This window comes from Calidris pugnax, unplaced genomic scaffold (assembly GCF_001431845.1).
Source record: "Calidris pugnax isolate Ruff unplaced genomic scaffold, ASM143184v1 scaffold429, whole genome shotgun sequence".
Classification (NCBI taxonomy): domain Eukaryota; kingdom Metazoa; phylum Chordata; class Aves; order Charadriiformes; family Scolopacidae; genus Calidris; species Calidris pugnax.
The window spans coordinates 228,801-242,633 of record NW_015091306.1 but is presented as its reverse complement, the minus strand read 5'-3'; the positions used below and the strand labels follow the sequence as shown (position 1 = coordinate 242,633).

General features: G+C 46.5%; 1 protein-coding gene across 9 annotated transcripts in view; it reads right to left on the bottom strand.

The window, feature by feature from the left end:
- Positions 1-13,833, bottom strand: part of GPATCH8 (G-patch domain containing 8) — a 72,543-nt gene that overhangs the window by 23,787 nt on the left and 34,923 nt on the right. For all 9 annotated transcript variants that reach the window (XM_014960873.1, XM_014960870.1, XM_014960872.1 and 6 more), the window contains one exon: positions 10,187-10,330. In XM_014960873.1, coding sequence (XP_014816359.1) covers positions 10,187-10,330 — 144 coding nt within the window. The remainder of the gene's footprint in view (positions 1-10,186; positions 10,331-13,833) is intronic.

The window sequence follows — 13,833 nt, the reverse complement described above, 5'->3', positions numbered from 1 at the left end:
TTCAAAGCAAGAAGCAAATTCTGGAAGGGGAAGAAGAGGGGGGAAGAAGAGGGGGGAAGAAGAGGGGGGAAGAAGAGGGGAGAAATAAAAGACTGTTTCCTTTGCTGCTCTTGCGGGGTGCAAGTGTACTCGACACACAGCGCGTGACAGAAGTCTTAATAGCACAAGCCAAAGAAGAGGAAGGGATGAGCTGGGGAAAACGAGTTACCCAGGAATTCCATCTGCCAAAAGCAATGTACAAATTACATTGGAGCAGGTGCCAAAAATCCCATTCCCGGTAAGCGAATAAATAATGCAACACACACCACAAACCGCTCCTTGCTTTTCAGTAGTTCTGAGACGAGCTCTCAAGAAACAAGCTGATCCTAAAAGGCAGTGGGGCATTTGGGGGTTGAATACTTTAGGGGGCAGAAACACTCCGTTCCCCAGAAATCTCAGGGTATGAGGAAGTAAACCCGAAGCCAAGGAATTTCAAGCATCGTAACGTCACTGAGGAAATCGAGGTACCCGGTTCTAACAGAAATCCAACATCCAAGACTTCAGAACGTTTTTGAAACCCCTTGTCTCAAGCCACTAGGAAAAGAAGCTGCCCATTTTCCTTTGAGTACATGTGAGACTTCACAAGGCATTTTTCAGAGCGCTATACAGAAGTTTAAATAACAGAAAGCAGCAAAGAAAGACCTCTACCCTCCCAAGGGATGATTATTTTTCTTCTTTGGTGGGCAATTTGAAACCCTTTCAAAAGGCCCAATTCCAGAAAGCATCATGTACCCAGCTTTTGAAAAAGTTTCATGTTTTTCAGGCTTTTCATGAAAAGGCCTGAAAGACTAAGGGTACTCAAAGCAGTAAGTAGTTGCTTTAGAAAAATTTGTGTACAAGATGTACAAATCATTGGTGAGTTCTAAATATCCCTTCTGGCTGACTGACTCTGCCTCTTTAACGGAGCCCAGTCAGACCAGTACCCACCAAAAGAGTGGATCTGAAAACTATCCCAAAGCTCAAATTAGAGGAATGAAGTTGACCCAATGTAAAGAGAACATTGCTTTGTGAAAATTGGGGGAGATTTGACGAGACAGAGGATTCTCTTACCTAATGGTATTTACTAAACGTGGTGGAGCGTTACCCAAAAATCAGAGGGGAGGACACACAAAAAGAAATGACAGCTACAGACACCAGTAGAAAGAAACTCACTCTTGTGATCTGGACTCCAAAATTAGAAGGGTTTGCTTTCAATACATCAGCTGAAAACGTCACATCACAAAGAAAAAAAAAAAGAAAGTAAAAATATAAAAAGGGCAGAAGAGAGAGAAGAAAAAAATAAAAATCAAAAGCAAGCATTACTAGAGGCTCTCGGTGTGTCTGAGGGGTGTTTCTAGGGAGGAGGAGAGGAGGCAGAGGAGCTACAGGACAGAGCTCGGGGGGCAAGGAACAGCCGGGGGGGGGGACATGGACACAGGCACAGACACACACAGACACAGCAATGATCCCACCTGGAACAACAGAGCTACTTTCACCAGCACAAGTAAAGGGCTCAGGGGTTTTGTGGTGTATGTTAAATGGTGACTAGTAAATTATTATTTTTTTCCAAGAGGGAGGGGGGGAAAATAAAAAAAAAACTAAATAAATGGACTAAGCAATGCTATCAGCTTTTTCATGCTGATTTTAAAAGCGTATCTAAAATGCTCCAGGAAGTTAACGTCCCCAACAGCTGACAAAACTATTTCACTGGGGTTTGATGCCAAGTCTCTACATCACCCATCCATTTGGAAAAAAAAATATGACCCAGCTGTTTACAAGAGAAATGAACTGTGACCTTTTACTTTAAAGAGGAAGGTGCAATGGTGCACTCGGAATCCCACCCCCAGCCGTGGGCTCAGACATCCTGCCTTCAGCACAACGGCCAATTTTAATGAAAACAGAATTAAACGCCCCTTTTCCTTCAACACTGACCTTTTTGTGTGTCTCTGCTCCCCAGAATCTCCCACCCTCCTCCTGTGCAACCCTTGGAAATCAGAAGGAAGCAAGTGGGATGTCCTGATACACCGTGACTCCAGGACACACACTTATAGATCTGTGCCTTTTGGGGTGATAAACCACTAACCACGATGGTTTCAAGGGTGCTAAGAATTTATTACTCCCCAAATTGGGGAAAAAATTGGTCTGATTTTACAAAGCAGATGTTACAAAGGACTCTGAGATCTCAAGGCTGAGTTTCTTTTCGTAGCACAGGGGCCAGAAGGGAGAAGGGGTAAGTTTAGGGTAGAAAAAGCTCCTCAGGAATGTGAAATAGGGAACAGGACATAGCTGACTGACAGCTGTCTTTGACTTTCATCCATCATCAGAAACCATTTCTCAAGTTCTGAGGGAGCTGCAGGGCTGCATTATGTGACACAAGCGCAGCCCGGGGCAGGGGAGGAGGAAGGACACAAAACCAGGCTGGAAAAACAAATGACATGGATGCAGGAGGCTGCGTTTGCAGGCAGCCCATCACCACTGAACTTCTAAAATAACCAGAACTTTTCAAACTATCCTGTTGGACTAACCCTTACCTGGTTAATTGTTCCAACTGCCTAATGGAATCCAGTAATTTAAGCAGGCAGAGCAGTGGATAACCAGTTAGCTACAGCTATGCCCACCCTCCTCCCCCAAACCTCGCTGGGGTGAAGCAATTAAAAGCCTCAAGTACAATTTCACAGTAGTAAAAGGAATATATCGAAGTACTTTTCAGCACACGCCAGGTCTCAGCCTTCCCAGAAAGCTATTTCAACTCCATCCATATTTAAGCCAGGCTTACACTGAAGAAATTTCCGTCTAATCCTTAGGCCAGAGTTCATTATTCTAATCCTCCAAAATCTCTAAATGACTTTTGGACTGCACCATATGTGTGGGTGTTCAGAGAGGCTGGCTGGTCACAGGGGCCCGAGTGGCACAGCTGCCCCTTTCCCCCCCCCAACAGCAAAGAAATTTAAACAAGAATTTAACGGAGCACAGGGAGCTTCCAGGAACCATTTTTTTGGAGTGAACCCAGCCTTGTTAAGTTTTCCCCCAGGTGCTCAGCAAAACTACAATTTCTTCAAGAGGATCAGGCCCACCAAGCTGTATTAAATCAAACACCTAGCTTCACACTGCTGTAGGATTTAAAAATTAGGAAGCATTTTTTCTGGGGAGGCGGCGTGTTTTTGGAGGGAGCAGGATCCTTTCCTAAGCAGCGTTTACAAACTGCAGGAGGATGGATGGTAACCACGAAGCCCAGGAATATGATTGTGCTGGTTTATTATTTAGCTCTAAGAAGGGCCACACCAGTAAACCCAGTGACTAGCAAACCAGTGAAGTCTGTCCAAGCACCAGCAGCAGAGCTTCCCTACCTCAAGCCTTCCTTCAGCACTGCACTGTGTTTCATTAATAGCTGCCGCCCACCTCAGCTCTCTAATGATGAACAGTATTTTAGGTTTTGAGCCTTGTTTCTAACAAATTGACTTAAGTCGTCTCTAAATCTCCACGGGAGTGCAAAAGGAGCTCTTAAAGTGCAGGTCTTCTATGAAATCTGCAGCCACCTCGGTCCCACAGCTCCAGGAATGGACCATCTCCCCATCACTGAGTAGCTCAGGAGAGCCCAGACTGGCACACCATGCCCTCACCTTCCAATTCTCTTCAAATCAGCTTAAATAAGCCGCACCCAGAACGGCTGAAAGGCTCTAAAGTCTGTCACAGAAACGAGAAGGTGGTGAAATAAAAAGTGGGATGATCAGGATTCAGAAAGCACCCTAAGAGGAAACAGCCTCAGCACACACTGTGGCCATCAGGCAGGAGGTTTTGCTGGTGAGATCGTATGGAGATGAGACCTCCCCAGTCCCAAACTGGGGAGCTTTTTGGGTTCCAGACCAGCAAATGGATTTGCTCAATTAAGCTGACGAAGCCATGCAATTTGGCTGAACTGAGGCCCATTCCGGAGACACTCGGCCTAAAATTGCAGAGGGAGATCATGTTATTCCCAGAATAAAAATATCACTCCAGTTACACTGCTTTACTGGGCCTGAGGGTGTGAGACTTCCATGACAAGCCTTATACTGAGGGGAGAGGGATGGGCTGGATCCACACACTGGGAGATTTCTGTTTCAGCCAGGAGACAGCTCATGTGAGAGCACAATCCCATTAGAGCCCGCTCCTCCCCTCCTATTGTTCTCAAATCTCTCTGCCAATCCCTATTAAATAAAATAATAACGTACTTTTCATTACATGCCAGCAGATTTCTGGCTTTCTGAACTTTTGACGTGCGCTCAATTCTTTGCCACAAAAGCTCCTGGGAGTGAACTACCCCATTAGCTAAATATGAGCTCAAAGGATGGCAACCTTTATCATTTTATATAAGTGAGAACACAAGCCCTGCTTATTCTTGGGCATCAACATTCTTCGCACGCTCGTAAACGGAGTGAAAAGAGCAGGGGGAACAGAACATGGCACACAACCGCAGGTTTGTTTTGTCTTAATTTCTTCCCTGACACTTCATTTTTAATTTAGGAGAAGACACCAGGGGTTAACGCAGCAGAGATAACCCAGGGAGTGGGCTCTGCCATCCCTCAGGATCACTGCATCCAGCCCTCCCACCCTGGATTTATTCTACTGACATTTCCCCAACTGTGGCTGCCATCGACAAACAAGCAGCCAAATGGCCAAAATTGGGTTAAAAAAAAAAAATATCATGGGCTTTTGAGGGTAAAGCCTTTCTAGACCCAAATGGTGCTTGAAGACACCAGTTTTTTGGAAAGCACAAACCCTATTCTCCCCAAACCAGAAAGTTCAGGGTCTGGATTTAGAGAACTCATCAACCACAGCAGTGACTGTGCTGGGAATTTTATTGTGCTTTAACAGATCCCTCCCCCTCGGCACTAGAAGCAAAAACTCCAGATAATTAGGGCATGAAGAGAACTGCAGATCTATAGTTTTAGTCCTTGGTTCCACCCTCTTTCCCAAAGAGCTTCTTTATGGAAATATCTTCCTTTTGTCCTCTTCTAAAGAGAATCTATGCAGAATTAATCATCTACACCTCCAAAACACCACACAGCAAAAAAAACCTAAACTGAAAGCAACATAAAAAGCTGCATTTCCCTCCTGGGCAGCGTTCTCAGAGTTCACCAGGCAGGAGTCCACAGAGGGACAGGGTTGTTTTTCCCCCTGAATTGGGAAGGTGAATGTTGAACTGGAAAGGTTTATTCTGTAGGGTCAGCCCTTCAGCGGGGATGGAGGTAGCAGGGAAGAGGGGACTGTAACTGAGTCTCTAAGTTTGTTCTTGGATGAAGTAAAAAAAAAAAAACAAAACCAACAAACCAGTAAAAGCTGACTGTAAATGCTTCACTACTTATTATATTGCATAAAATATATATTACATAAGGTAATTCCAACCTTAATTTTTCCAGCTGCTCTCAGCAATGGGAAACACCAATTATGCCCATTTGATATGAATACACAAACTGGGCACAACCCTGGATAAGGTGATGTTTGTTTTCACGCAAATCTAAGGTGAAATATTGTCTCTCAATGTCAAAACCCAGAACCAAACGAGGGCCCCACTGGGCTCTAACACCCCCCGGACACATCCCCACCAGGTCCCAAGTATCCAGGGACAGTGGGAGCCCTCAAGCACCTGGACACCACAGATCTGCAGGAAAGCAGGACAGAAACACATTGGCTCCATCTCTGCTCCCCAGGTTCCTCGCCAGCTTCAGGAGAAGTTTTCTGTCTTTATTTGCCTTCTTTTGCATTTGGCTGTGAATTACAATGACTCTGCTCATGGTCAGGACTGCGCCGCATCAGAGGTGGGGATCATGGACAACAGGATGACCATAAGCCAGCAATGGGCCCTTGTGGCCAAGAAGGCCAAGAGCATCCTGGGGTGCATCAAAAAGAGTGTGAGCAGCAGGTTGAGAGGTCACCCTCCCTCTCTGCTCTGCACTGGGGAGGCCCTAGCTGGAGCACTGGGACCAGTGCTGGGCTCCCCAGTTCCAGAAGGACAGGGAACTGCTGGAGAGGGGACAGCAGAGGCTACAGAGATAAGGGGCCTGGAGCATCTCTCTGCTGATGAGAGGCTGAGGGACTTGGGTCTTTTTAGTCTGGAGAAGAGAAGGCTGAGGGGGGATCTGATCAACACCTATAAATACTTCAAGGGTGGGTGTCAGGAGGATGGGGCCAGGCTTTTCTCAGTGGTGCCCAGGGACAGGACAAGAGGAAATGGGCACAAACTTCAGTATAACAAGTTCCACCTCAACATGAGGAGGAACTTCTTTGCTGTGAGGGTGGCAGAGCCCTGGCAGAGGCTGCCCAGGGAGGTGGTGGAGTCTCCTTCTCTGGAGACATTCAAACCCACCTGGACACGTTCCTGTGGGACCTGCTCTGGGTGGCCCTGCTCTGGCAGGGGGTTGGACTGGATGGTCTCCAGAGGTCCTTTCCAACCCCATATCATTCTGTGATTCTGCAGAAGCACCCAGTCCTCCTAGCTGCCAGAACTAAGAGCTTACAGCTTAAAAAAACCACTACAAACCCCTATTAAAGATATCAGTAGCTTTCCAGGGTACAAAAAGTTACGACATCTCTGGTTACAGCCGTTTTTCAGCTGCTCACTGAAGGATCTTTAAGGGAACTGAGTTTATTTTCCCCCTTGCAGTGCCATCTGTACCATCTCAGGTTGCTTTTAGTCCCCTGGCTTCCCCCGAGAGGGACTGAGCATTTGGTGCACAGATAGGGTTACTCTTCTTTAAAACATCTGCACTTCTCATTTCAAGCACAACCTATTTAAAAAAAACTAAAGTCTAGAGAACAACATTGCACACCTCCAACAAGATGTCTGTAATACGATGCCTTAAAGAGGCCAATGGTTTGCGATGATAAATTAAAGATTATTTTCCCAGTTAAGGTAATCTAGAAATACTGCCTTTTGGATAAAAACTTGATGTTGAGGTTGAACCATAGGTACCCGAATGCTCTAGGAAACCAGTGTAGTCAGGAAATAATAATAATAGTAAAAATCTCCCCTTTAATTGTTTGGTGTTGACAAGTTGGTGGGTCCAAAAGGTATCCAGTAGGGATCAAGACACTTACCTATAGTCCCTGTTTCGCAATAATCCTGAGCTCCTTCCTGGAATACAAGACAGTGTCTTTGTAACTCGGGAGCGGAAAGGGATCTGGGGATGGAACATCTATTTACAGGGACAGCCTAATGCTCACGGAGCCACAGAAGGAATAAGCAAACACTTCAATGCCGTGGGTACGTGTAACTAAAAATACTTTAAAAGCAAAAGTGATCCTGTTGGAAATCTGTTCAACAAGCCAAGCAAAAGGTGAAAACGAAGCGCTGTTGCCTCAAAAATTACTGCTGAGAAGACAAAACATTGCGGATAATATGTATCAAGCCGGCTTGCTCTAATTATGTAGGATACTGTAATGTCTCATCTTTCCAAGAAAGCCTACTGATTAACCTACTTTTAAGAAAACTTTACTTTTTTCCCCTTGTTTATGTTAGCCTTTACGTAGCCTTGCCTTCTTGTCCAAAGAGGCAAAATGTGAAACACCAACGTGCAATGTATTCTGAAAAGCAGAGGAATATTCTTTTTAAACTACCTTAGCATTTAGAACAGGCTGTTAGAAATGAGCCTGTAATGAACAACAGGAGTGAGATAGCATTACTTATGCAAATTCTCCTTCATTATTTCTAGGTAGTTTCAAGTTCTCTTCCTGAACACCGACCCGACGGGGCGACACACATTTCAGCACAACATAAAGCTGGACAAGCAATTTTTTTCCCTAAGCAAAGCATGATTGCTTCTCTGCTTAAATCCCTGCGCCACTACAAATTAATGCTGGGTGACGTAGCGAGGGTTTGAAGGCTCGTTTTCCCCAAAGCCCGCCTCAACTTCCTGCAGTGGATGCAAATTATCCAGGAACACCAATTCCTTTAAAAATAATCAGCAACTCAAGCCCCAGATTCTTTCTACCGATGAGATTTATGCCACCTTGTGTGTGTTCTCAAGATGTTGAGTGTTGACTCCCAGGAGGATAGGGAAGCCCTACAGAGGGACCTAGATAGATTGGATCACTGGGCCAAGATCAACGGGATGAGTTTCAACAAGGGCAAGTGCCAGGTCCTGCACTTGGGCCACACCAACCCCCTGCAGCGCTACAGGCTGGGGGAAGTGTGGCTGGAGCTGCCTGGAGGAAAGAGACCTGGGGGTTCGAGTTGCCAAAGGGCTGAATATGAGCCGGCCTGTGCCCAGGGGGGCAAGAAAGCCAACGGCATCCTGGCTTGTATCAAAAATAGTGTGACCAGCAGAAGTAGGGAGGTGATTGTGCCCCTGTACTCAGCACTGGGGAGGCCACACCTCGAGTGTTGTGTCCAGTTTTGGGCACCTCAATCCAAGAGAGATCTGGAGGTGCTGGAGCGAGTGCAGAGGAGGGCAACGGAGCTGGTGAGGGGGCTGGAAAACAAATCGTATGAGGAGCGGCTGAGGGAGTTGGGGCTGTTTAGTGTGAGGAAGAGGAGGCTGAGGGGAGACCTCATCACTCTCTACAACTTCTTGAAAGGACACTGTAGAGAGGTTGGTGCTGGTCTCTTCTCACAGGTAATTAGTGACAGAACGAGAGGGAACGGCTTCAAGCTCCAACAGGGGAGGTTTAGATTGAACATTAGGAAGGAATTTTTCACCCAAAGAGTGGTCGGGCATTGGAACAGGCTGCCCAGGGAGGGGGTGGAGTCCCCATCCCTGGCTGTGTTTAAGGGCCGTTTAGATGCAGTGCTGAGGGACATGGTGTAGGGGAGGACTTTGTAGAGTAGGGGAGATGGTTGGACTCGATGATCCCAAGGGTCTCTTCCAACCTCTATGATTCTATGATTCTATGTTTTTCTTTCAGGTCACTCTTCTTGCACCGTTACTGATGATTCCTTTTGTACCAAGGAGAGGTGGTGGCTTTCCACAGGTTCCTTTCTTCTTCCACGGCATCTAGAAAACCTCTCAAGCCCTGCCAGCCTCCTGTCAGTCCCCCTCATTAATCACCCAAGGAGCTGACATAATTAACACTGCATCACCACACTGTAAGAACGTGCCACAAACAGGTCCTTCCACCTCCGAAACAGACACGTGTAATTGCACTCAGGTTTCACCGAGTGGATGGAAAACCTGAGATGCAGGACACGCCACCAGCTCGGGCAGAGCAGCCCCTTCCTCCAACACAAAGTGAATTAATTCATTTCTGCTCTTAATTCTGTCAAAACAATTCATCCCATGACTCAACCAGGAACTGCCCTGCCGTGAGATTTCCTGTTAAGATTCCCTTCGTGAATTTACTTTGAACTATCATATCCTAAACTTAGGAGAAAAAAACCAACAATCATACTCTGTAATGCCATATTCTTCCTTTTAGGCCGTTCCTTCAGAGCTATTGTGCAAGATCTAGTACTCTACAGCACATCCTCCACAAGTTATCAGCATTTTAATGATTGTATTGTTAGAATTTATGACTACGAACATCAAAAAACCTTTTTTGAGCAATTTCACCTCTAGATAAGCACACCACTGCTACCTGCCGTACATTTACATCTCATTTAGCAGCTTCAAATGGGCAAAGAGATGGGGCTGCCACATGAACTTTTGTTATTTACTGTGCAGAATGAAGTATCCTGCAGATGCTTCGGCACATCCCCACCTCGGGACCAAAGCCAGATCCACACGGATTCCGAATCCACCTTCTCCTGAGGGTTACGGAATTTGGGAAATGCTCCTTTTTTTACAATTCCTTTGACACAGCCCGTTATTTCCTCAGTCTGTCACTTGACAGAACACAGACTGAAGTATTAAAATGCGCAGACGTGGCGCATCATCCGTCTCCCAAGCTGTGCTGTGTTCAAAGCTGACACAAACTGGGAGCCATCCCCATCCACGTGTACTCCTCCCAGTTTAACACCAGCCCATTCCTGCTCGGGGGTCATTCAAAACCAGGCTCCTTGATGCCAACAGTGGGTTGGGGTTTTGTTTTTTTTTTTTCAAATGCCCATAACACGGGCACAACATTCATAACCAGTGACATAAACCACCTATTTCTGGGGCTATAATGAAAATAGATACACTGGGGAAATTTGAAGTATTAAGCACAAACAAGACCACTGCAATGAATATAAACTGTGCTACCAACACCCGTTTACCTGCTTGTGAGCGTGATCGTAGGAGTTGATGTGGTTATCAAACTCTTGATGCTTTTGATACTGCTTGTCACAGAGTTCACAGTAGAAGTTTGCTCGGAGGTCCTCCAAAGCCTTGGCAATGGCCTTCTCTTTATCAACATAGTCCTGCAAAATTAACAAAATCAATGCTTCAATTAAACTTCCCTTAAAAGAAAGCAGAAGATGATGAACTGGTCCTTTAAGGAAAAAAAAATCCTTAAAATACTTCAGCTAATCTTCCCCTAAAAGAAAGCAGAAGATGATGAACCGGTCCTTAAAGGAAAAAAAAAAAATCCTTAGGAAAACCTTAGTATAAGCTGTTGATTAAAGTATTTTTATTAAGACCTTGCAAATTAAAAGGGAGGAAGAATAACTTTGCAGTACTCCCAACCAGCCTGGACTCAGCTCCCTGACACAGAACACGATTTGTCACCAGCACAGGTATCAGCAACAGAAAACTGCTTAAAAAACCCCGGGTGCTGGCGGCAGGAAGGCAGCTGTGGCTGCAAGAGGAGCCTGTGGGATTGTCTGAGATAAAAGAGAGGTTCAAAGCCTCAAGGTAACACGTAAACAAACCAGCAGCTGGAGTTCAAGCTGCACAAAATACGCAGAGAACCAAGGAAGGTCGCTGCTTTTGGAACAACCTCTGAAGTTGAAATGCTGACACTGCCTCCATTTTGAGTGCTAACAGATGTTGGCTTCATCTCGGTGTCTGCAGTTCGACAGGAGGAACACAGATCCGCGTGGGGAGAGCACAGCCCAGAGACCAGTGAGCCCAATTCACCCCAGCATCATTTCTCCATTGGTGGAATCTCCCCAGGAGCAATGCTGGGCTTAAAGCTGAGCTCAGACACTGGTTATACTGGGAGTGGGTACAGCAGGTGCCATTTAACAGAAGAGGGGGAGGGAGACCGCCTTTGAGGTTGCAGATGGGATTTTTTTTCCCTTCTATAATTCAACAAATCAAACCTCCAAGCAAAGGTGAGATGTCTAAATTGGCAACAGTCACATCCTCCCCTCCTTAGCTCTAAGGAAAAGCAGCAGCTCTTGGATGGCAGAGTCAGAATCTGGGAATCCCAGTCCCTCGAGTGGCTGGGATGGAAGTCCCTGGAAGGGAGCCTGGAAGCACCTGGAAAGGAGCCCTGTCCCTGGGGCACAGTCAAAGACATGGAGTGGGGGGCTCTGAAACACACCTGATGCTGAGACACTCACTGGTCTCAGGGATCAGCAGCTTCTTCCTCCTGTCAGGTCCTCTCAGCACAGGAAGGACATGGAGCTGTTGGAGCGGGGCCAGAGGAGGCCCCGGAGATGCTGGGAGGGCTGGAGCCCCTCTGCTGGGAGGGGGGGCTGAGAGAGTTGGGGGGTTCAGCCTGGAGAAGAGAAGGCTCCGGGGAGACCTTGGAGCCCCTTCCAGTCCCTCAAGGGGCTCCAGGAAAGTCCCTCTGGATGAGGGAGGGGAGCCCTAGGAGGAGGGGGAAGGGTTTGACCCTGAAAGAGGGGAGATGGAGCTGAGCTGTGGGGAAGAACTTGTTTGGTGTGAGGGTGGTGAGAGCCTGGCCCAGGTTGCCCCGAGAAGCTGTGGCTGCCCCATCCCTGGAGGGGTTCAAGGGCAGGTTGGAGGGGGCTTGGAGCAACCTGGTGTGGTGGGAGGTGTCCCTGCCCAGGGCAGGGGGTGGGAACTCAATGATCTTTAAGGTCCCTTCCAACTCAAACCATTCTGTGATTCTGCGAATTACAACCCCACTGGCAAAATTAATAAAACATCACCACTCTTTACAAGAAAGCTGGAGAAACTTTACCTTAACAAGATGATTTTCACTGATGCACACTGAAAAAAAAAGGCTACAAAAGCTGTATTGCAAAGTAATACATCAGCACAGCCCGTATCGCTATTTACCACATCCAGTTCAACTGGAATAAATAGAAGTTATAGGAGAAAAAATAACCTAATAGTTGAGGAAAAGCACCTAGAGTTTCAGAGTTTCTGTCTTAATACAAACTTCTTACGGGGAAGTTTCCTCACACTAGCAAGAAGAGCTGGCAAACATTTAGGAAAGATAATATTATGAGAGCTTTTTTCTTTTTTTTTTTTTAAGATCTCGTTCAAGGCAATAGGATTTACCTCCCAGTTACCACATCAAAATTACATTAAAATAATATTGCTCAGCATGTTTGCTATAATGCAAAATTCATGTCAAGAATTTCAACACCCCAGGGGGGAGGGAAGAATTGGAAAAATTCTAGTGCTAAAAGGTTTCCTTTTTTCTATTTAAACCACTGTGAACCTTCTAAATAATAATAATAATAGTAAAAAAAAAATCTGTTTCAAGTTCCTGCTTCCATCTATTACCGCAGGCCCTTGCTAGGAAGAAGAAAAAACCCAACCAAACTATGCAGAGGTTTGAGCCTGAAGCAGGTCCCCAGGAAGAGAAGAAAGGAAAACAGAACAGCGTGAGATCCACAGAACAATGACATTTCGAGTTCCTCTGAAACCCTGAACAAGCTTCCTGTGCCACGGGGAGGGGTTTTTTTGGGGGGAAAGCATCCTGTGGCTAAACAATGAAAACACAGCCATTTGAACGATCAGAATTTACACACATAGAAAAAAAAAAGGGAATTAGGGAACATTTCTTGCTGCAGAGTTATCTGCAATCCCTCCAAGGCGCCGAATGGCTGATCAGGATGTGGCCACAGTTGGCAATTACATAATGGACTCCTGCAGAGCCGGGGAAGAAAAAAAAAAAATAGAAAAAAAATCACGATTGCAGAGATTTTCACAGATTAATAGAGAAATCCAAGAGGCCCTAACGATAAAGCATGCTAATAAAAACACATCCGAGTTGGGAGAGGCTGTCACTGCTTCATGCAGCGCCTGGAAATAATCCGTGCCCAAGGCTGGCAGGGGGACAGAGCAGGCCGAGAGCGACGTGTGCTGCGAAGAGGCAACTGCAAAACCCAGGAACTTGAAGGTAAATCTCACTGCAGACCTGAGAGAAACCATCATTTCATGCCACTCGCACACGAGCTCCCACCAACCACCCTGAAAGGGAGAAATCCTCTGTGCCTGAGGATGCCCGGCCTCACGGCAGGGCCTTCGCTGCAGGGAGGGATCCGGGTTTTTGGGCACAAGGAGCCCAGGAGATGCCACCATCAGGGCCAAACCTTTGTCTGCAGTGTGAGCAGCAGGAGATCAAACACAACAAAAAGGAATCATAGAATCACCTAGCTTGGAAGGGACCTTTAAGATCATTGAGTCCTATTGAGGCACCTCAATCCAAGAGAGATCTGGAGGTGCTGGAGCGAGTGCAGAGGAGGGCAACGAAGCTGGTGAAGGGCCTAGAAGACAAATCATATGAAGAGCGGCTGAAGGAGCTGGGGCTGTTTAGTGTGAGGAAGAGGAGGCTGAGGGGAGACCTCATCACTCTCTACAACTACTTGAAAGGACACTGTAGAGAGGTTGGTGCTGGTCTCTTCTCACAGGTAATTAGTGACAGAACGAGAGGGAACGGCTTCAAGCTCCAACAGGGGAGGTTTAGATTGAACATTAGGAAGGAATTTTTCACCGAAAGAGTGGTCGGGCATTGGAACAGGCTGCCCAGGGAGGTGGGTTAGTCCCCATCCCTGGCTGT